Source organism: Nematostella vectensis, chromosome 13, assembly GCF_932526225.1.
Source record: "Nematostella vectensis chromosome 13, jaNemVect1.1, whole genome shotgun sequence".
NCBI lineage: Eukaryota > Metazoa > Cnidaria > Anthozoa > Actiniaria > Edwardsiidae > Nematostella > Nematostella vectensis.
This window is the reverse complement of record NC_064046.1, coordinates 5,701,361-5,723,625: the sequence shown is the minus strand read 5'-3', so window position 1 is coordinate 5,723,625 and position 22,265 is coordinate 5,701,361. Positions and strand designations below refer to the sequence as shown.

The window sequence follows — 22,265 nt, the reverse complement described above, 5'->3', positions numbered from 1 at the left end:
GTGTGCGAGTCATACGGTATATACCTTGGTGTGCTTTTATCTTGGTAATTTGCTGCACATGGAACAAATCCCAAACCTGGAGATCGCCCGACTCGCCTCCAGCCAGTACCATCTGACCATCCCACACAGCGCACCTAGCGACAACACCAAGAGACAATTTAAATTTGTGAATCTTTTATTAATTGCTACAAAACGATCCCAATTATCAAATAAGCTCAAAATCAGCAATGTTTTGTCCACATACGGCTCATCTTATAAGGTTGTATACAGCTGTATACACCTACTTCAAATAAGGTTGCACTCGAGAACCCATGTGTCGTAACCCGCGGGTGGTTCATGGGTAGCGTATAAACGGCTGAATCCTTGATACAAAGATTCTCCGAGTGCAAAGTATTTGAAATAGGTGTGTATGTACCTACAAATACCTGAAGTAAGTCTTTGACTATTTACCCCATCCCTCATACCCTGATTTCAGACATGTACTTGGTGCCAAATAAAATGTCTTTGTCTGCCCTGCTGACGCCAAATTGTCAACAGTCTGATCCCAACAAGACTTTTCTCCCTACCTGATCTCCTCTCCAACGTCTTTACAAAAAACCTCAGTCCCCGTATGTACATCAATGACCCGCATGAAGTGATCCGCGCCACACGAGAATATCCGCTGACCGTCTGACAACAATGTCGCTTTTTATTAGTCAAGAACATGTTAACGGAAGATTGGTAGCGGAGGGGGCAGGAGAGTACACTTATTTATATCTCTATACGTCACCCTACCTCGACTAACGAGGAAGAGAGTAACGATACACTTAGATATTAAGGCACACATACCCCTGGTTATAAGGCGTACTTATACTATACCTACCTGGGCTAAAAAGCACGCAGTGGACAGTCTCTCTGTGGACTACAAACAACACTGGGTATCAAATAGGGTATTGACCAGCAGGATACCAAATACTTTTTGTATAAACTCAGGGTCAAGTTCCTTTTAATTTTTTTAAATTAACAGATGATGCTATTTTTCAACAAGACAATAAGGAAAACATAGTTGGTCTCATTCCACAGAATTGTCATGAAAAGTATTCGCTTGTATCACGAGGTCAGGGTTACGCAACAAACGCTAACATTCATCTGGAATGGAATAAAATTACCTGAATGATTGCTGATAATTGCCTGCTGGTCGATATTCCACAGCAAAACATTCCCTAAAAAACAACAAGCAACTAAGAGCAATACTCTTTGCAACACATCAGGCAACGAAGAGCAATACTCCCTGAGACACAACAAGCAACTAAGAGCAACACTCCCTGAGACACAACAAGCAACTAAGAGCAATACTCCCTGAGACACAACAAGCAACTAAGAGCAACACTCCCTGAGACACAACAAGCAACTAAGAGCAACACTCCCTGAGACACAACCAGAAACTAAGAGCAACACTCCCTGAGACACAACAAGCAACTAAGAGCAACACTCCCTGAGACACAACAAGCAACTAAGAGCAACACTCCCTGAGACACAACAAGCAACTAAGAGCAACACTCCCTGAGACACAACAGGCAACTAAGAGCAACACTCCCTGAGACACAACAAGCAACTAAGAGCAACACTCCCTGAGACACAACAAGCAACTAAGAGCAATACTCCCTGAGACACAACAAGCAACTAAGAGCAATACTCCCTGAGACACAACAAGCAACTAAGAGCAACACTCCCTGAGACACAACAAGCAACTAAGAGCAACACTCCCTGAGACACAACAAGCAACTAAGAGCAATACTCCCTGAGACACAACAAGCAACTAAGAGCAATACTCCCTGAGACACAACAGGCAACTAAGAGCAACACTCCCTGAGACACAACAAGCAACTAAGAGCAACACTCCCTGAGACACAACAAGCAACTAAGAGCAATACTCCCTGAGACACAACAAGCAACTAAGAGCAATACTCCCTGAGACACAACAAGCAACTAAGAGCAATACTCCCTGAGACACAACAAGCAACTAAGAGCAACACTCCCTGAGACACAACAGGCAACTAAGAGCAACACTCCCTGAGACACAACAAGCAACTAAGAGCAACACTCCCTGAGACACAACCAGAAACTAAGAGCAACACTCCCTGAGACACAACAAGCAACTAAGAGCAACACTCCCTGAGACACAACAAGCAACTAAGAGCAACACTCCCTGAGACACAACAAGCAACTAAGAGCAACACTCCCTGAGACACAACAGGCAACTAAGAGCAACACTCCCTGAGACACAACAAGCAACTAAGAGCAACACTCCCTGAGACACAACAAGCAACTAAGAGCAATACTCCCTGAGACACAACAAGCAACTAAGAGCAATACTCCCTGAGACACAACAAGCAACTAAGAGCAACACTCCCTGAGACACAACAAGCAACTAAGAGCAACACTCCCTGAGACACAACAAGCAACTAAGAGCAATACTCCCTGAGACACAACAAGCAACTAAGAGCAATACTCCCTGAGACACAACAGGCAACTAAGAGCAACACTCCCTGAGACACAACAAGCAACTAAGAGCAACACTCCCTGAGACACAACAAGCAACTAAGAGCAATACTCCCTGAGACACAACAAGCAACTAAGAGCAATACTCCCTGAGACACAACAAGCAACTAAGAGCAATACTCCCTGAGACACAACAAGCAACTAAGAGCAACACTCCCTGAGACACAACAAGCAACTAAGAGCAACACTCCCTGAGACACAACAGGCAACTAAGAGCAACACTCCCTGAGACACAACAAGCAACTAAGAGCAACACTCCCTGAGACACAACAAGCAACTAAGAGCAACACTCCCTGAGACACAACAAGCAACTAAGAGCAATACTCCCTGAGACACAACAAGCAACTAAGAGCAATACTCCCTGAGACACAACAAGCAACTAAGAGCAATACTCCCTGAGACACAACAAGCAACTAAGAGCAACACTCCCTGAGACACAACAAGCAACTAAGAGCAATACTCCCTGAGACACAACAAGCAACTAAGAGCAATACTCCCTGAGACACAACAAGCAACTAAGAGCAATACTCCCTGAGACACAACAAGCAACTAAGAGCAACACTCCCTGAGACACAACAAGCAACTAAGAGCAATACTCCCTGAGACACAACAAGCAACTAAGAGCAACACTCCCTGGGACACAACAAGCAACTAAGAGCAATACTCCCTGAGACACAACAAGCAACTAAAAGCAACACTCCCTGAGACACAACAAGCAACTAAGAGCAACACTCCCTGAGACACAACAAGCAACTAAGAGCAATACTCCCTGAGACACAACAAGCAACTAAGAGCAATACTCCCTGAGACACAACAAGCAACTAAGAGCAATACTCCCTGAGACACAACAAGCAACTAAGAGCAACACTTCCTGAGACACAACAAGCAACTAAGAGCAACACTCCCTGAGACACAACAAGCAACTAAGAGCAATACTCCCTGAGACACAACAAGCAACTAAGAGCAACACTCCCTGAGACACAACAAGCAACTAAGAGCAATACTCCCTGAGACACAACAAGCAACTAAGAGCAACACTCCCTGGGACACAACAAGCAACTAAGAGCAACACTCCCTGAGACACAACAAGCAACTAAGAGCAACACTCCCTGAGACACAACAAGCAACTAAGAGCAACACTCCCTGAGACGCAACAAGCAACTAAGAGCAACACTCCCTGAGACACAACAAGCAACTAAGAGCAACACTCCCTGAGACACAACAAGCAACTAAGAGCAACACTCCCTGAGACACAACAAGCAACTAAGAGCAACACTCCCTGAGACACAACAAGCAACTAAGAGCAACACTCCCTGAGACACAACAGGCAACTAAGAGCAACACTCCCTGAGACACAACAGGCAACTAAGAGCAACACTCCCTGAGACACAACAAGCAACTAAGAGCAACACTCCCTGAGACACAACAAGCAACTAAGAGCAATACTCCCTGAGACGCAACAAGCAACTAAAGGCAATACTCCCTGAGACACAACAAGCAACTAAGAGCAATACTCCCTGAGACACAACAAGCAACTAAGAGCAACACTCCCTGAGACACAACAAGCAACTAAGAATAACACTCCCTGAGACACAACAGGCAACTAAGAGCAACACTCCCTGAGACACAACAAGCAACTAAGAGCAACACTCCCTGAGACACAACAAGCAACTAAGAGCAACACTCCCTGAGACACAACAAGCAACTAAGAGCAATACTCCCTGAGACACAACAAGCAACTAAGAGCAATACTCCCTGAGACACAACAAGCAACTAAGAGCAATACTCCCTGAGACACAACAAGCAACTAAGAGCAATACTCCCTGAGACACAACAAGCAACTAAAAGCAACACTCCCTGAGACACAACAAGCAACTAAGAGCAATACTCCCTGAGACACAACAAGCAACTAAGAGCAATACTCCCTGAGACACAACAAGCAACTAAGAGCAATACTCCCTGAGACACAACAAGCAACTAAGAGCAACACTTCCTGAGACACAACAAGCAACTAAGAGCAACACTCCCTGAGACACAACAAGCAACTAAGAGCAATACTCCCTGAGACACAACAAGCAACTAAGAGCAACACTCCCTGAGACACAACAAGCAACTAAGAGCAATACTCCCTGAGACACAACAAGCAACTAAGAGCAACACTCCCTGGGACACAACAAGCAACTAAGAGCAACACTCCCTGAGACACAACAAGCAACTAAGAGCAACACTCCCTGAGACACAACAAGCAACTAAGAGCAACACTCCCTGAGACACAACAAGCAACTAACAGCAACACTCCCTGAGACACAACAAGCAACTAAGAGCAACACTCCCTGAGACACAACAAGCAACTAAGAGCAACACTCCCTGAGACACAACAAGCAACTAAGAGCAACACTCCCTGAGACACAACAGGCAACTAAGAGCAACACTCCCTGAGACACAACAGGCAACTAAGAGCAACACTCCCTGAGACACAACAAGCAACTAAGAGCAACACTCCCTGAGACACAACAAGCAACTAAGAGCAACACTCCCTGAGACACAACAAGCAACTAAGAGCAACACTCCCTGAGACACAACAAGCAACTAAGAGCAACACTCCCTGAGACACAACAAGCAACTAAGAGCAACACTCCCTGAGACACAACAAGCAACTAAGAGCAACACTCCCTGAGACACAACAAGCAACTAAGAGCAATACTCCCTGAGACACAACAGGCAACTAAGAGCAACACTCCCTGAGACACAACAGGCAACGAAGAGCAATACTCCCTGAGACACAACAAGCAACTAATAGCAATACTCCCTGAGACACAACAAGCAACTAAGAGCAATACTCCCTGAGACACAACAAGCAACTAAGAGCAATACTCCCTGAGACACAACAAGCAACTAAGAGCAACACTCCCTGAGACACAACAAGCAACGAAGAGCAATACTCCCTGAGACACAACAAGCAACTAAGAGCAACACTCCCTGAGACACAACAAACAACTAAGAGCAATACTCCCTGAGACACAACAAACAACGAAGAGCAACACTCCCTGAGACACAACAAGCAACTAAGAGCAACACTCCCTGAGACACAACAAACAACTAAGAGCAACACTCCCTGAGACACAACAGGCAACTAAGAGCAACACTCCCTGAGACACAACAGGCAACTAAGAGCAACACTCCCTGAGACACAACAAGAAACTAAGAGCAACACTCCCTGAGACACAACAAGCAACTAAGAGCAATACTCCCTGAGACACAACAAGCAACTAAGAGCAACACTCCCTGAGACACAACAAGCAACTAAGAGCAACACTCCCTGAGACACAACAAGCAACTAAGAGCAATACTCCCTGAGACACAACAAGCAACTAAGAGCAACACTCCCTGAGACACAACAAGCAACTAAGAGCAACACTCCCTGAGACACAACAAGCAACTAAGAGCAATACTCCCTGAGACACAACAAGCAACTAAGAGCAACACTCTGCAACCCAACAGGAAATTGAGAAGCAACACTCCCTCAATTTTTTTTGCCGATAATTGTTTTGTTAGAGGCTTCGTTCTAATCACTCGTATTTTAATATAAATTCAGTTTTGTCCAGGGTACGTAAAAAAGGCTTCATCGATGTCAACCTATATATTACCTTGGTCGCGTTATATACTATATACTGTAGGATTCTTCCCGTAGGACAACAGTAAACTCACCATCCATAGTCCCAGTAACAACAAGAGTGTTGGTAGGATCTAGATCCACGGAGTTCACCTATAAAACATGAGGAGGTTTAGATTGACAGGGAGTTGGGAATGCAAAAAAAAGTAACATCAATAAACTGCATCCCGCCCTCGTAATTAAAACTCAAATAATCCCATCAACGTTTGTGAACAGTGCATAGAGCAGGATCGCTACAAAAAATTGTGAGCAATAGGTTTGCAACTGTTTGCATTGCTGTACGGCCGACCTTAACAAAGCAACGAAGTTCAATTTGTGCATACTCGTCTGTCCATCAGTCCCTTTGTGCAGTAAAAATATACCCGGCTGCGAGGCAAGTTTCGATTGGCATGTCTAAGTATTGAGGAGCTCGAACTTCGATATTTTATCTGGCGTGGCCGGGTAGTAAAACAAGCAACTGTAAATACGATACGCACTGTACCTCTGTATCGTGGTCCAGCTCCGCCTAGAAATAGAAATAGAAATGTCACTACACATTACAAGGGGATTATATGATACTCCACTTTTAAATCTTAAAAGTCTTACCAGGATAGAGGGAGGTGCGGGTTTTCTACCCTCAGGCGCCGGCATGAACTTCCAAACCTGACAAACAAGTGTTCAAAGTATAAACTTCCAGCCCAGACAAACAATTCACACCATGAACTTCCCAACCTGACAAACAAGTTAAACCATCAATTTCCCAACATAACAAACTACTTAGCTTTCAAATCTGACAAACAAGTTCAAACAATAAAATTCTAATCCAGACAAACAGATACAAGAATGAGCTTAACCAAGCTTTAAGGTAAGGGAAATGGACGCAAAGGGGGACTTTTTCTCCCTCCCCAACACTCTCTTATCCTTTAAGTGTTTTGCGCTTGCTACTAAGCTCCATTAGCAGTGTTAGTGAGTAGCTACCTTGACCGTTGAGTCCCAGGAAGCCGTCACAAGGATACCATCATTCCAGCATAGACACGAGACTGCAATACACGTGTATCACTCAATAAACACATATCAATACAGGCACGAGACTGCAATACACGTGTATCACACAATAAACACATATCAAAACAGGCACGAGACTGCAATACACGTGTATCACACAATAAACACATATCAATACAGGCACGAGACTGCTATACACGTGTATCACACAATAAGAACATATCAATACAGGCACGCGACTGCTATACACGTGTATCACTCAATAAACACATATCAATACATGCACGAGACTGCAATACACGTGTATCACTCAATAAAAACATATCAATACAGGCACGAGACTGCTATACACGTGTATCACACAATAAACACATATCAATACAGGCACGAGACTGCAATACACGTGTATCACACAATAAACTCATATCAATACAGGCACGAGACTGCAATACACGTGTATCACTCAATAAAAACATATCAATACAGGCACGAGACTGCTATACACGTGTATCACTCAATAAACACATATCAATACAGGCACGAGACTGTAATACACGTGTATCACACAATAAACTCATATCAATACAGGCACGAGACTGCAATACAAGTGCACCGCTCAATGAACACCTCAATATCGGGGAGAGCGGCATCGTTTAACATTAAATTTCACGGGTATAGATGATGGCGATGGGGTTATTCGAATTCAGTTTTCATCCTTTACAACATATACTCACAGTGTCTTTTGGTGGGTTTTAAACATAAGTACATAAAACACTTGAAAATGGGGAGAAAACATTAGTAGGCCACCAAGGCCAGTGAAATATCCCTTAGGAAAAAAGGTGGGGGGAGAGAGGTTGGGAGGGGAGAGGGATAAGGTTACTCACTAGCATCATCGTGTCCTGTGGTCGTGTCCAGGACTCGGCCATACTCAACCGAGTAGATATAGCTGCGAAGATACAATCCAAAGGTATCACTCACCGCTGAGGCAAAACATTTTAATACCATGGAGTATTAAGTTATTATTTCGACTATGATTTTACTGATGAGCTAGATTAAATATCGATTTGTCACTAAATGATGACATTGCTTAATAATTGCTGCGTTGTTTCGGGGATGTGCGGCCCGCTACTCAACCAATGAGTGCGCGCGTAGCTCCGTAGACGTATAATAAATCTATGTAGGATATGTGAATTGTTTGTCTACGTACATTTTATTGTCCCATGACCCCACGACGATAGTCTTTGCATCTGGCATGATGGCACAGGACGACAGGGGCTGGGCAAAGAACATCAAACATGAGCTTCATCAGGCAAGTGTTACGTGACAGGTGTTACGTGAAAAACTAGCGTGACTCACCATGGATGACAGGTTGATACCACGCACTTGCTGCTTCTCCTCGATAGAGTACATCTTGAGTTGTGTGTCTGTAAATGAACACCATCATTTCACAAATTCGATCTAGCTGAGACTGCTATGCCAACTCAGCGGCCGTCCACACTAACCGTCATTTAAATCCGTATACATTTTTATACGTTTAGGCCTTCCGTCCACACTAACACGTCCACCCTTGAACGCTGTTGAAAGTGAATCAAAACGAATCCGTATACTTTGATCCAAAGTATGGAAGGTCGAATCCGTATCGAAATGAAAACGATGGCGTTATATCGCAGGCGCGTCTGCTGCTTTGAGCATGCGCATATTATAAAAATGGCGTCACGCCGTACCTTTTAGAGTTTATTGACGATTGAATCCGTGCTAGAGTGGACGGCTGGATCCAGGCGAAAACGATATGAAAACGATTGCGTGGACGCGATGCATTTTCGGCTTCACGGATACGAATACTGTGGACGACCCCTCAATCCGGATAGTGTGGACGGCCTCTCAATTTGCAATAGTAATTGATACCCTCGGGATTATGTAAATGTGTCAATAAAATGTGATCCGTTGTAATTCTGTTTGGACTGTCAACCCCGTGCTATCCATCAACCCATCCCTTCTAGGAAGCCGGGATTGACTTGAGTTACGGCTCACCTCCGTCTGACTCGGCGTGTCCCAGGCCAGAGCGATTGCCGAATAACAATACCGAGGGGAGAATATTATATTAAGACCCCTTTCTCTTGACCATACGACCTACAGGCCCGGGTACAGACACGAGTACATGGCATTATTAGAACTTGACCATACGACCTACGACCCGGGTACAGACACGAGTACATGGCATTATTAGACCTTGATTGTACGACCTACAGGCCCGGGTACAGACACGTGTGCATGGCATTATTAGACCTTGATCATACGACCTACACGCCCGGGTACAGACACGAGTACATGGCATTATTAGACCTTGATCGTACGACCTACAGGCCCGGGTATAGACACGAGTGCATGGCATTATTAGACCTTGATCGTACGACCTACAGGCCCGGGTACAGACACGAGTACATGGCATTATTAGACCTTGACCATACGACCTACGACCCAGGTACAGACACGAGTACATGGCATTATTAGACCTTGACCATACGACCTACAGGCCCAGGTACAGACACGAGTGCATGGCATTATTAGACCTTGACCATACGACCTACAGGCCCGGGTATAGACACGAGTACATGGCATTATTGGACCTCGACCATACGACCTACAGGCCCGGGTACAGACACGTGTGCATGGCATTATTAGACCTTGACCATACGACCTACACGCCCGGGTACAGACACGAGTACATGGCATTATTGGACCTCGACCATACGACCTACGACCCGGGTACAGACAAGGGTGCATGACATTATAAGACCTTGGTCATACGACCTACACGCCCGGGTACAGACACGAGTACATGGCATTATTAGACCTTGATCATACGACCTACACGCCCGGGTACAGACACGAGTGCATGGCATTATTAGACCTTGATCATACGACCTACAGGCCAGGGTACAGACAAGGGTGCATGGCATCCTTGGATCTTACCTTGAGAGACAGAGAAGACGTGTCTACAGTCCCTAGACAAACGAACGGCAGTCACCGTGCTACGGGAACAACAATAGATGTTTAACTCTCGATTGGGATTACAAGGTAATGTTAAAAAGTAAGATCACCACTGAAATGCAAAAGCAGCCAAGAGTTCTTACTAGTGTGGGGACACAACAGCGCCGAAATATGTTCAGTTATCATGTTTCAGGGAAATTTACAGAAAATTGTTCAACGCTTACTAAGCCTACAGTAATCTACAGTAGGTCAGCTTTGATATCGATGTACGTAAATCCATTCGCGAAAAATGTTCAGACTCGCTAGTTAACATGTTTCGGTGTGAAATATGAGTCACTTGAGTCATTCACAGGAGCCACATTCTACCAATAGCATCCCTGTACCTTATATACGAGGAAGCTAAGCTAATTGTCAGATCATCAACATGGCACCGTGCTTACTCGAGAACTTCGCAACTGTTTAAATTAATATTAAGAAAAAAGGATAGAACGGAACAATCATTTAGCATGAATTTGATTAATAAATTTAAAAACATTTATAATTGTTTATAAAAGTACAGTTTTAAAAAAGAAGTATTATTTTTTTTACATAAAAAGGATTACTTGATTAGAATGTTTATTTTAGAAGTAGCAATGTCAACAATTGATCATTTTTAAGGTGATATTTCAAATCAGGTAAAATCAGAATTAAACAATTTTTAATTTCTTACCGGTTAGGATATAGAAAGGACTAACTAACTATAGTGATGTTCAATTAATATGTTCATTTAAATTTCATGACATCTGACAGGGTGATATTGAAAAAAATATGGTTTGCGAAAAACTTTTCAAAACCTTTAAGACAATTCGCCTTAAGCATCCTGTCAGATGATAAGCTTATATATTTCAACGGTTGTTATTAGCACAGACCTTCGGTGGCGCGTGATGCGAGTGTTGACAATGTTTACATTGACTTCAGCTTGCATAGATTTCCTACGTAACGAGGAAACAGGAAAAGAGGTGAAGAAAAAGGTGAAGAAGGAATTACAGTGCGACCAGTATAGTATGACCGTGAACACCGGAAAAGTGTATGGAATGTTTGTTCCGACCAATCACTCGCGAGATATTCAAACAGTCAAACAACTCAAAGTCTCATCAAGTCTCAGTGTCTGAATTCTCGCGTCTGATTCGTCAGAAGACAAAAGCCATTCCACACATATTTTAGGTGTTCACGGTTTTACTGGTTGCTCTGTAAATGGGCAAAGACGACAGTTAAGAGAACCGACGAATGGAAAAGGGCGAAAGGAGGTAACATAGATGTAAAAAGAAAGACTATGGCCTGAAAATGATAAATGAAAATCGTGCGAAGGACAGATAGATAGACGAAAAAAAATGACAGGGTAGACGTTCAAAGGGGTTGCAAAAGGAAATGTAGTAATAGAGGAGTTAAAGGGAAGTAAAATGACAGATGAGGGGCGCGTAGCTAAGCCTAGTCGCACCCTCCTCCGCCTTGTTCCCCGAAAAGTAGTCTTTCTCTCGTTGTCTTTTCTCTCCTTAAATATTTTTTTTAAATTATTACTGCACACTCATCTCCTCCCCTCGGCCAATTCTTGAAGGGCGTTTTAATAGACTGGAAGGAAACCTAACAAATGTACTTATACCAATAGACATGAATCTTGGCGCGGGGCAGATAGGAAAATAGACACCCTTCAGATAGACAGGAGAATAAAAATACAAGTAGCATATGTATCTTACTCCTTGTGAAGCTTGTGTGCGGAGGACTTGTCCAAGCTCTCCATGCGGGTCCAGGGCGCCATCGCGTCATTACTAAGCTGGCTGCCCTCAAAATCAACTGCAAGACCAATTGGTACAATGTCGACTCTCAAGTAACTGTGATGCCACGGGCGCTACTGTTGTTGTCATTATTATTATTTTATGTTGTTGTTGTTGTTATGATCGCTGTTGTCGGCGGTCATGTTGCTGTTGTTTTGTTGCTGCCGCAATCAATGTTATTACAAAAGTTTTTGTCATATTGGTCATATTGTAGCCATTTCGTAGAAGGACTTAGTGACCTTGTTATTTGTCATATTCATTTGTTAACAAATTCATTCCATGTGATGACCAGAAATATAACTTACACCTTCATCCAAACTCAGCTACATACCGTAAAACATTCAAATGGCTGCAAAGCGCCTGTTTCCTCAGACCACCGGTATGTTGACCCCCGTTGAATGTTCAACGGGGAAACAGGAAGGTTTGAGGGAAGATTATGGGTTGACAAAACGAAATGTTCAATTATCAAAACCACAGAGAAATAATAGCTGGATGCATTTCCCTGCGTAATCTTGAAATGTGTGTGATGTTTTTGCACTGTTATGACCGTGACAAGGTTACAGGCTCTTTCTTGTGTATTATCAGAAGACATAGCGACCCGATATTAATACCACTGCCTTACTGGTATGACTGACTACGCACCGTTGACGTGGACCACGGGTATTGTCTCGTGGTTCTCCCGTGCGCTGTGCTGCTCTGAAGTCCCGTTTACGACACTGTGAACAAGAGGTGACGGACTCGCTCCCATTGTAGGAGTTGCTGATACCTAGAAGTAGCAAGTAGCATATAATCAGGTCATCGACATCCTAAATACAGAGTGCAAGCCAGGCAGCTTATTACATTCTAAATGGCTCTCTTACTAGCCGAATAGTATTAAGAACAACCCAAAATACCAAGTACCGAATTGGGTGTTAAATGTTGAAAATATCAACAAGAAAAAACCTTAGTCTCTATACGGTTCGTAAGGAATATCTAACCAGTCTCTTAGGGTATGTAAGGAAAAGCCTAACAATCTGAGTGTGTGTAAGGAATAGCGTACCTATCTATGAGGGTATGTAAGGAATAGCGTACCAGTCTATGAGTGAATGTAAGGAATAGCCTAATAGTCTATGAGTGTATCTAAGGAATAGCGTACCAGTCTATGAATGTATGTAAGGAATAGCTTAACAGTCTATGAGTGTATCTAAGAAATAGCGGAACAGTCTCTGAGTGAATATGTAAGGAAAGCTTTCCAGTCTATGAGTGATTGTAAGTAATAGCTTAACAGTCTATGAGTGTATATATGTTACGAAAGCTTCCCAGTCTATGAGTGAATGTAAGGAATAACCTAATAGTCTATGAGTGTATCTAAGGAATAGCGTAACAGTCTCTGAGGGTAATAGCGTACCAGTCTTTGTGGGTGCGGACTTGTGAAGAGCTGCTTGGGCGTCTGACCGAATTCCAGGATCTGAGACTCTAGCGATGCTCGCTCATTAGGGTCTGTTATACTGAACAACAGAAAAGAACTCTGTTATTGGCACTTAGGCGCAGTGAAGAATAACCATTATAGGACTTACCTGTCTAAATCGACTGCCCCTTCATAAGTAAGATAGTAAAATACTGCAAAAAGAAAACATTAATTTTAAGAAAGTAATATATCTCCATTTCTGTGAGAGAGCAAAGAAGCTTAAACTGATTGTATTTGAGCCTTGTATTGTCGGTGGCCCTGTGCTGATAGGTACCCTAGTGTACACACCATTATCTGCCTCCCAGGCCTCCTCGCCACGCTGCTTGTAGCCAAAGATCAGGTCAATCCAGTGGTTCAGCCGCTCAGACACATATGGACACTCAAGCGCCTCGCGGTTTTTACGAATGAAATCCTCGCAATCTGGTAAAAAGAAAACTTCAGTGGAAGAGAGCTAGGGAAAAGGTTAGGGAAAGAAATGGTTGACTGATAAAAACCGAATACACGGGTATAGTAGGGGGCGAAGAGTTAGGGGAATGTTAAGTGAGAGGCCAAAACGTTAAAACCATAACCAAAAATCAAGTGAGTTTTTGAGTGTGGGGAGAGTGGCTGTACTGCTAGTAATGTTTCACCTGTAGCCCAGGCTGGAAGCTCCACGTCGCCGACATTACTTTTATCTTGCTTCATGCCAAGAGGTAGGTTTTGGCAATTCACCAAGAACTCTCCGGACGACTGGTAGAACTCTGGAATAAGCTTTGGAAATACACAAGAACATTAAACAACCAACAGTAACCAAGCTTTCATACCACAACTATTTTTCTCTATAGAAAATAATTCGCATATACTGAAAGAAATGTTCTACAGCTCCAGCTCATCATTCCGTGGGCGAACAGAAACAAATCTTTTAAGGCATCCTGCAAACTTACCTCTTTGACGTCCGCGTGTCCTGTCAACACGTTTTCCCAGGTCTCCTGGATACTACAATACAGAATGCGAAGTGATATGTCAACAATGAAATCACCTGTGTCCTTAAAGCCGCATTGCTTCCGATCGATTACGTAACAATCTCCGATGATTTTCAACGGAAAACGCGAATTTCCAAGAAGGTCACTGACAATTTAGAACGGATTGGCCTGTTAAATATCGCGGATTCTAGAAGATTCTATTGTCTTTTAACGGTTGAGGTTTCCGTCGGACCTCCGGAAGTAAACTGGTGACAATGTGGCTTTAACATCTAACACACAACACCTATACTCCATAGGGTATGTATGTAATGCTTGTGGTATGTTTGTATTGCATGTGGTATGTATTTTTGTACTGCATATGCTATTAATGTAGTGTAAGAATAACGTACCTGTTAAACAATCTATCGGGCTGATCGAACTTCCCGCCTTGTAAGCAAAGCATGAACTCAGGGGCTGCAAGGAATCGTAACTGAAGGTGTTATAATGGCCAATCTTTTGCAAAATACACACACCACACGATGATTGGCTGTTTGCTGTTAGCTTAGTACAGAAGGATTACACCTTGACTTACCGACTCGGACTAAATAGTACAGCACATATCCAGGCGTAGAATAGTGGGAGCCGTATAGGAATTTGGGCTCTGTCATATCTCTACAACGCTCCTGCAAATAAGAGATGCTAACATTTTAAAAGAAGTAAAGAATGAATAAGACTTGAATGTTACTATGTGTCCTTTCCAAAGGGTAATGGTCGGGTATAGGAATTAATTCCTTGCAGTTTTTATGTTCTCACCTTTAGCTGGTTCAGGCGGTTCGGGTTAAGTGCTCCTATGGGCTTAGCGAGGTCTCGAAATGTAAGTGGGTCCCTGAGGTCCAGCTGAGAGCTTGTGTAGTCTGCTATTACCCACGGGAATACGGGATACTGTGTCAGGTCATTAAAACTGCGATCTGACGAACTGAAACACGAACAAGAAAATATGAGTCAAGTCATCTGACGAACTGAGACACGAACAAGGAAATATGAGCAAGTCAAGTCATCTAAAGAACTGAGAAACGAACAAGGAAATATGAGTGAGTCAAGTCATCTGAAGAACTGAGACACGAAAATGGAAATACGAGTATTGCAAGTCATTAAAACTGCGATCTGAGGAACTAAAACAATACAAACTCTTTTAAGAAAAAGCTGTAAAAAAACCGCAATGTGACAGAATGAAACGCATACGAAGGAAAACGGCTGTTTCAATGTTAGAAACTTAACCTTGTAAAAACAAACATCGTTATCAGTGTTAAAATTTAGCATTTCCGAGGAGTCTCTCTCCCTCAAAATCGCTACACCGTTATTCTAGATTGCATGAGCAGTCGTGAGTCTAGGGGGGTTCCATGGGTTCAATAGAACCACCCCTTTAAGCACAGTTGCATTCTTAAGAGCAGACAACTGTTGGTTTGGAAGAACTTTTAGTCAAATGAGAAACAGTAAACCTTACCTATTTAAATACATCAAATAATCGAAATTCGTTATTGCACCATTTTGCCATTTAAGCGTCATATTCTCTTGCTCTGTATCATCTAAATTGACATCTGTAAAAAAAAAGGCAAAACAAAAATGTAATAGATAAGGAAAATTGCATCATCCTACCGAAAAAAGACATGATTGCTACTGTGAGACAGCATAACCTCAACGTTATTATACCTAAATCACGGGTATGTGTTAGTGCGTAGCTTACGGGGCCCCTCACCTCTGCAAAAACTGGTTCGATTCTCGGTTGAGACGTGGATAGTATGTTTCTGTTACTCGGCCATGAATTTGAACGAATGTCGAACGTATGTGAGCTTTCTAGAAACTTGTGTCCCTCACCTCCAGAATGGGATATTCTTAATAAAACTTAATCATTTTAAATGTGAGGCTCTTAGAACATGGTTTACACTGTAAAAGCAGTTAGTAAATGCTATTTGTTACTAGTCCTGAACCACCCAGTCAGCGGCCACCTACCCACACGGCCAACCTATAGGTGCTCATGATTAAAGTGATCTCTCTCGCTTTGTGAGTTTACCTGGTTGTTTTAGGAGCTCTCGATAAAACTGGTCTCTGTCGCTTTGTGAGTTTACCTGGTTGTTTTAGGAGCTCTCGATAAAACTGATCTCTGTCTCTTTATGAGTTTACCTGGTTGTTTTAGGAGCTCTCGATAAAACTGATCTCTGTCGCTTTGTGAGTTTAACACAAGGTACATCTGGGAGCTGTCCTTTGAGAAAATTTCTATTCCCTAGGCAGAAAATTACACTAAAAGTTTAAAACAATGCATTATATAATGTTTAATATTCAAATGGCCCCAAAACAGTTTAGTTAAGACCCTGCAAAACATATATTAATATATTGTTTTTTTTTAAGAAAAATGTCATGTTTCGTATTCAGCATCTTACCACGTGCCGTAATAGGTATCTTCTCTTGACGACTCGGCTTATTTGTGATAATTTACACTTGACCACTGGACACTGCAAACAAATACAGTAATAAACTATTGCCTCTAGTTCCTCAGTGACAAAGTAGGCAAAATTACAAAGCAGCTCATGGAGAAGGCAGAGGAAGAACTAATACAACTCAGAAAGTGGAGGTGGATAGAGCATGCATCGTGTAACCTGCCGATAACCCATGTGGGATGCACTCAGTGGAACACCAAGAGAAATCAAAGCGTCGGAAGGAATTATATGTAAGAGGAATCTAGAAGGAGAAATGAAGGAGAAACAGGGTATGATAGCTCATTGATGTCCCTTGTCAGCAGGAAAAAAAGATTCAAGATTAAGATTTAAACAAGAACGATATGTTCAAATTGGCTATGAACGGGTGGGAATCTTTGAGTTGTCTGATGTAATATTGATGTAATATTTTCGGTTGTTGCCGTTGACTTAATATAAATCTAATACAGAAGAAATTCAAATTCATATAAAACGTTTTGCTCATTTTGCCGGTTTTTGTTGTTTTACCTGTTAAAACATCAGATTCGAATTACGGGTGCTGAGCCGTGACACTCGACACCGCAAAATCTACTAGCACTTGGACTATTTCTAGTGTTCAATGTGTTTATAGAGATGAAGCGCATTTTAAACCTCTGTCCACTCTTTTCTAAAATACTGCACGGTCTAGCTTCTTCTGTAGTATTAGTATCTAGAAAGTGTAGATGCAAAAAATGCAATGTTCACTCGTGAAGGGAGAAGGTGCCTTGCTTAGCATACAAAATTGAAGAAGCAAATTTAATTCTCAATCATGTTTTTCTGCTTTATGTTTTGGTCACAAGCTAAATGAGACAACAGTAATGTTCTGCTTCTTTGTAATGTGAATTACATTGTAAGGTATCTATGTAGGGTGATGTGAAAGGGTTGTGAATACTTACTGGGTCGGCATTATTGAATGGCTGGAAGTACAGTCTAGATGAGGTGAGCATGACACGGCCAGGGTTACATACAAGTGGGGTGATTCTCTTTGCTACAATACAAAACAGTCAGTGGATTATATTTCAAAGCAAAGTCTGATTACTTCAAATAATGTATCTAACAATACATTTCGGAAATAAAAAGTCGATCATCATCATTAACTATTGGCCACTTAGTTTATTAACAACACAACGGCTAACAAGTAAAAGCTTTGTGCCTTATTTGAAACCAAAAGGTTTCTGTATAAGGGACTTCCATGGACAAAGATAAAACTATGTCTGTATTCCCAAACAAATGGGCAATGCTGACTCATACTTACCTGTGGTCTCCATAACTATTTTTTCGTATAAATCTTCTAATCTGCAAAATGAATAAAAATAATGACACTGCAAATGTCTTCGCGAATTCATTGTCATCAGGAAAGAAAGTGCATATAAGTTTAAGATTGCACGTCCTCTATTGTTAACAATCTGTTTATCAAATTTAACCATTTTATTTTCTGCACTATGACCCACTTACTTTTAATTTTTTTTATGATTTTTTTTTTTAAATCCTGACAGGCAAGAAAACCAGAAATAAAAAAAAACAGGAATTTATTTTCAATTTTTTCATTTTATCGAAAGTGCTGATTACTTGAAGTAACTCTGATAGTTTTGTTGAAAATTAACTATTACCATTTTAATATGTTCATCTGTAACTATTTAAAAGATTTTTAACGGCACTTGGAACTAAAACAAAGCATGTATAGCAGTGCGCTGAAAATTAGTAAATTTCTTAAACAAACTAAATGTGAACCACCTTAACTAATATGTCAGGATCTTTGTTTACTTTTGGCACTCTACACTTACCTACTAGTATTGAAACTGACTCTGGCTTGTCTTGACTGGACTATTGTATTTATCTGAAAAATAGATGATGCTTAGATTCTTAAAGCAAAAACGTCATACTCTATGCCTGAGTACTTTATTGTGAATTTGTACTCACCATTACAAGTTGATCTGCTGGTGATAATGTGGAAGCTCGATGTAGCTGCAAAGAGAAAAATGCATAATTAATAAAGTTGCACCCATCTAAGCCACGTTATTAAGGAAAAGATGGGCCCAACAGTGTGTCCTACAAAATGAGGTGTAGGAAAAACAGCTAAAAATGTTTGTAGTCTGCTGTGAGCCTTAAGCTATGCAATGTCCAAAGTGTTATAACACCCTCATTTGAAACAGAAGTATGTTGCTATTCAATAAATGAAACACAATTAGTTGGACAAGTAAAAGCCAGAAACATATGACAAGACCTCTTCATTAGAAGGAAAAATTGGTACCTGTTCAAGTTGTGGAAGAACAAAGCCTAATGCTGCAAAATGGAATGAAAATAGATATTTCTTCTTTCCCTATAAAAACAAAATCAAAAAAATGTTAATCCTAATAGCAAACAGGTACACCCATATTACATCCAACATAATTATCTTTATCATCATCATCAACATAATATTCAGCTTTCAAAAGATTGTTATTATCATTGTAACAAATCAGTATCACCGTTACTATCATCAGCACCATCCTGGATTTCAGGCGAAAGGTGACTGGTTGCAAGAGTGCAATATTATTAACCATCAGCAATGTCTACTTACTCTATGGAAGGTATATGGAGCTACTACATTGCTTTCCTTCATCATGATGACTTGTTTGGATTCTATGACCAGGACATCTCCCTTACTATCAATTCTACAATGAAGCACACCAACATGGTTATTTTACTTGGGGTAGATTGACAAAAAAACATTCCCTTACTCAAGCAAGGATAATTATTCTAAAATCAAACAAAACAAAATACACACCGTCGATTTGTGAGAACCACCTGCACTCACTATGATCATCATGATATAAATGTATTATTTTACCAAATCCAAATTCAAAACCCATTTAAAATTACCCTAATTCTATAAAAGAGTCAGTTGAGTGAGCTCAGCTTTATCCTCACCGTGATAACAGTGGCCCATTCCACTGAGCTATTTTCAGGCACTCTCTTAAAGGAAACTGTGAATATAAATGAAAATCGTTAAACATTTCATAATACTTGGGGAGCTATTCTCCAAGCCTGAGGAAGATAGATGCAAATATAATATACCCACTACAGGGTATATTATTATTTATTATGGTGGTGGTGTTGGGGGGGATGTTCCCATAGCAAGGAGGGAGCTGTACCTATATCAAGGGGGAATGTACATATATCAAGGGGGAGCTGTACCTATATCAAGGGGGAGCTGTACCCCTATCAAGGGGGACTGTACCTATATCAAGGGGGAATGTACCTATATCAAGGGGGAATGTACCTATATCAAGGGGGAGCTGTACCCCTATCAAGGGGGACTGTACCTATATCAAGGGGGAATGTACCTATATCAAGGGGGAGCTGTACCTATATCAAGGGGGAGCTGTACCTATATCAAGGGGGACTGTACCTATATCAAGGGGGAATGTACCTATATCAAGGGGGAATGTACCTATATCAAGGGGGAGCTGTACCCCTATCAAGGGGGAATGTACCTATATCAAGGGGGAATGTACCTATATCAAGGGGGAATGTACCTATATCAAGGGGTAATGTACCTATATCAAGGGGGAATGTACCTATATCAAGGGGGAGCTGTACCTATATCAAGGGGGAGCTGTACCTATATCAAGGGGGACTGTACCTATATCAAGGGGGAATGTACCTATATCAAGGGGGAATGTACCTATATCAAGGGGGAGCTGTACCCCTATCAAGGGGGAATGTACCTATATCAAGGGGGAGCTGTACCTATATCAAGGGGGAATGTACCTATATCAAGGGGGAGCTGTACCTATATCAAGGGGGAGCTGTACCTATATCAAGATAGACTGTACCTTTATCAAGAGGGACTGTACTTTTATCAAGGGGGACTGTACCTTTATCAAGGGGGACTGTACCTTTATCAAGGGGGAATGTACCTATATCAAGGGGGAATGTACCTATATCAAGGGGGAGCTGTACCTATATCAAGGGTGGAGCTGTACCTATATCAAGGGGGGGCTGTACCCCTATCAAGGGGGACTGTACCTATATCAAGGGGGAATGTACCTATATCAAGGGGGAGCTGTACCTATATCAAGGGGGGGCTGTACCCCTATCAAGGGGGAATGTACCTATATCAAGGGGGAATGTACCTATATCAAGGGGGAGCTGTACCTATATCAAGGGTGGAGCTGTACCTATATCAAGGGGGGGCTGTACCCCTATCAAGGGGGACTGTACCTATATCAAGGGGGAATGTACCTATATCAAGGGGGAATGTACCTATATCAAGGGGGAATGTACCTATATCAAGGGGGAGCTGTACCTATATCAAGGGGGAGCTGTACCCCTATCAAGGGGGAATGTACCTATATCAAGGGGGAGCTGTACCCCTATCAAGGGGGACTGTACCTATATCAAGGGGGAATGTACCTATATCAAGGGGGAGCTGTACCTATATCAAGGGGGAGCTGTACCCCTATCAAGGGGGAATGTACCTATATCAAGGGGGAATGTACCTATATCAAGGGGGAGCTGTACCTATATCAAGGGGGAATGTACCTATATCAAGGGGGAGCTGTACCTATATCAAGGGGGAGCTGTACCCGTATCAAGGGGGAATGTACCTATATCAAGGGGGAGCTGTACCTATATCAAGGGGGAATGTACCTATATCAAGGGGGAGCTGTACCTATATCAAGGGGGAGCTGTACCCCTATCAAGGGGGAATGTACCTATATCAAGGGGGAATGTACCTATATCAAGGGGGAGCTGTACCTATATCAAGGGGGAATGTACCTATATCAAGGGGGAGCTGTACCCCTATCAAGGGGGAATGTACCTATATCAAGGGGGAATGTACCTATATCAAGGGGGAGCTGTACCTATATCAAGGGGGAATGTACCTATATCAAGGTGGAGCTGTACCTATATCAAGGGGGAGCTGTACCCCTATCAAGGGGGAATGTACCTATATCAAGGGGGAGCTGTACCTATATCAAGGGGGAATGTACCTATATCAAGGGGTAATGTACCTATATCAAGGGGGAGCTGTACCTATATCAAGGGGGAATGTACCTATATCAAGGGGGAGCTGTACCTATATCAAGGGTGGAGCTGTACCTATATCAAGGGGGGGCTGTACCCCTATCAAGGGGGACTGTACCTATATCAAGGGGGAACGTACCTATATCAAGGGGGAATGTACCTATATCAAGGGGGAGCTGTACCCCTATCAAGGGGGACTGTACCTATATCAAGGGGGAATGTACCTATATCAAGGGGGAGCTGTACCTATATCAAGGGGGAATGTACCTATATCAAGGGGGAGCTGTACCCCTATCAAGGGGGAATGTACCTATATCAAGGGGGAATGTACCTATATCAAGGGGGAATGTACCT

The 22,265-nt window shown here is 42.3% G+C and overlaps 1 protein-coding gene across 4 annotated transcripts in view; it reads right to left on the bottom strand.

Annotated features, from left to right (window-relative positions):
* Positions 1-22,265, bottom strand: part of LOC5518018 (protein FAN) — a 33,994-nt gene that overhangs the window by 1,185 nt on the left and 10,544 nt on the right. For 3 of the 4 annotated variants that reach the window (XM_048720978.1, XM_048720980.1, XM_048720981.1), the window contains 33 exons: positions 19,809-19,864; positions 19,459-19,552; positions 19,150-19,218; positions 18,819-18,863; positions 18,683-18,735; positions 18,154-18,194; positions 17,795-17,886; positions 16,827-16,898; positions 16,570-16,669; positions 15,893-15,986; positions 15,202-15,364; positions 14,981-15,071; positions 14,799-14,862; positions 14,371-14,422; positions 14,077-14,197; positions 13,736-13,867; positions 13,557-13,599; positions 13,388-13,487; positions 12,643-12,766; positions 11,923-12,019; positions 11,098-11,160; positions 10,172-10,230; positions 8,555-8,622; positions 8,406-8,473; positions 8,083-8,144; positions 7,172-7,233; positions 6,800-6,856; positions 6,696-6,719; positions 6,250-6,307; positions 1,149-1,202; positions 863-901; positions 567-669; positions 25-134 (listed from right to left, as the gene is read on the bottom strand). In XM_048720978.1, coding sequence (XP_048576935.1) covers positions 25-134; positions 567-669; positions 863-901; positions 1,149-1,202; positions 6,250-6,307; positions 6,696-6,719; positions 6,800-6,856; positions 7,172-7,233; positions 8,083-8,144; positions 8,406-8,473; positions 8,555-8,622; positions 10,172-10,230; positions 11,098-11,160; positions 11,923-12,019; positions 12,643-12,766; positions 13,388-13,487; positions 13,557-13,599; positions 13,736-13,867; positions 14,077-14,197; positions 14,371-14,422; positions 14,799-14,862; positions 14,981-15,071; positions 15,202-15,364; positions 15,893-15,986; positions 16,570-16,669; positions 16,827-16,898; positions 17,795-17,886; positions 18,154-18,194; positions 18,683-18,735; positions 18,819-18,863; positions 19,150-19,218; positions 19,459-19,552; positions 19,809-19,864 — 2,530 coding nt within the window. The remainder of the gene's footprint in view (positions 1-24; positions 135-566; positions 670-862; positions 902-1,148; positions 1,203-6,249; positions 6,308-6,695; positions 6,720-6,799; positions 6,857-7,171; positions 7,234-8,082; positions 8,145-8,405; positions 8,474-8,554; positions 8,623-10,171; positions 10,231-11,097; positions 11,161-11,922; positions 12,020-12,642; positions 12,767-13,387; positions 13,488-13,556; positions 13,600-13,735; positions 13,868-14,076; positions 14,198-14,370; positions 14,423-14,798; positions 14,863-14,980; positions 15,072-15,201; positions 15,365-15,892; positions 15,987-16,569; positions 16,670-16,826; positions 16,899-17,794; positions 17,887-18,153; positions 18,195-18,682; positions 18,736-18,818; positions 18,864-19,149; positions 19,219-19,458; positions 19,553-19,808; positions 19,865-22,265) is intronic. The other variant, XM_048720979.1, reaches the window with a different exon arrangement.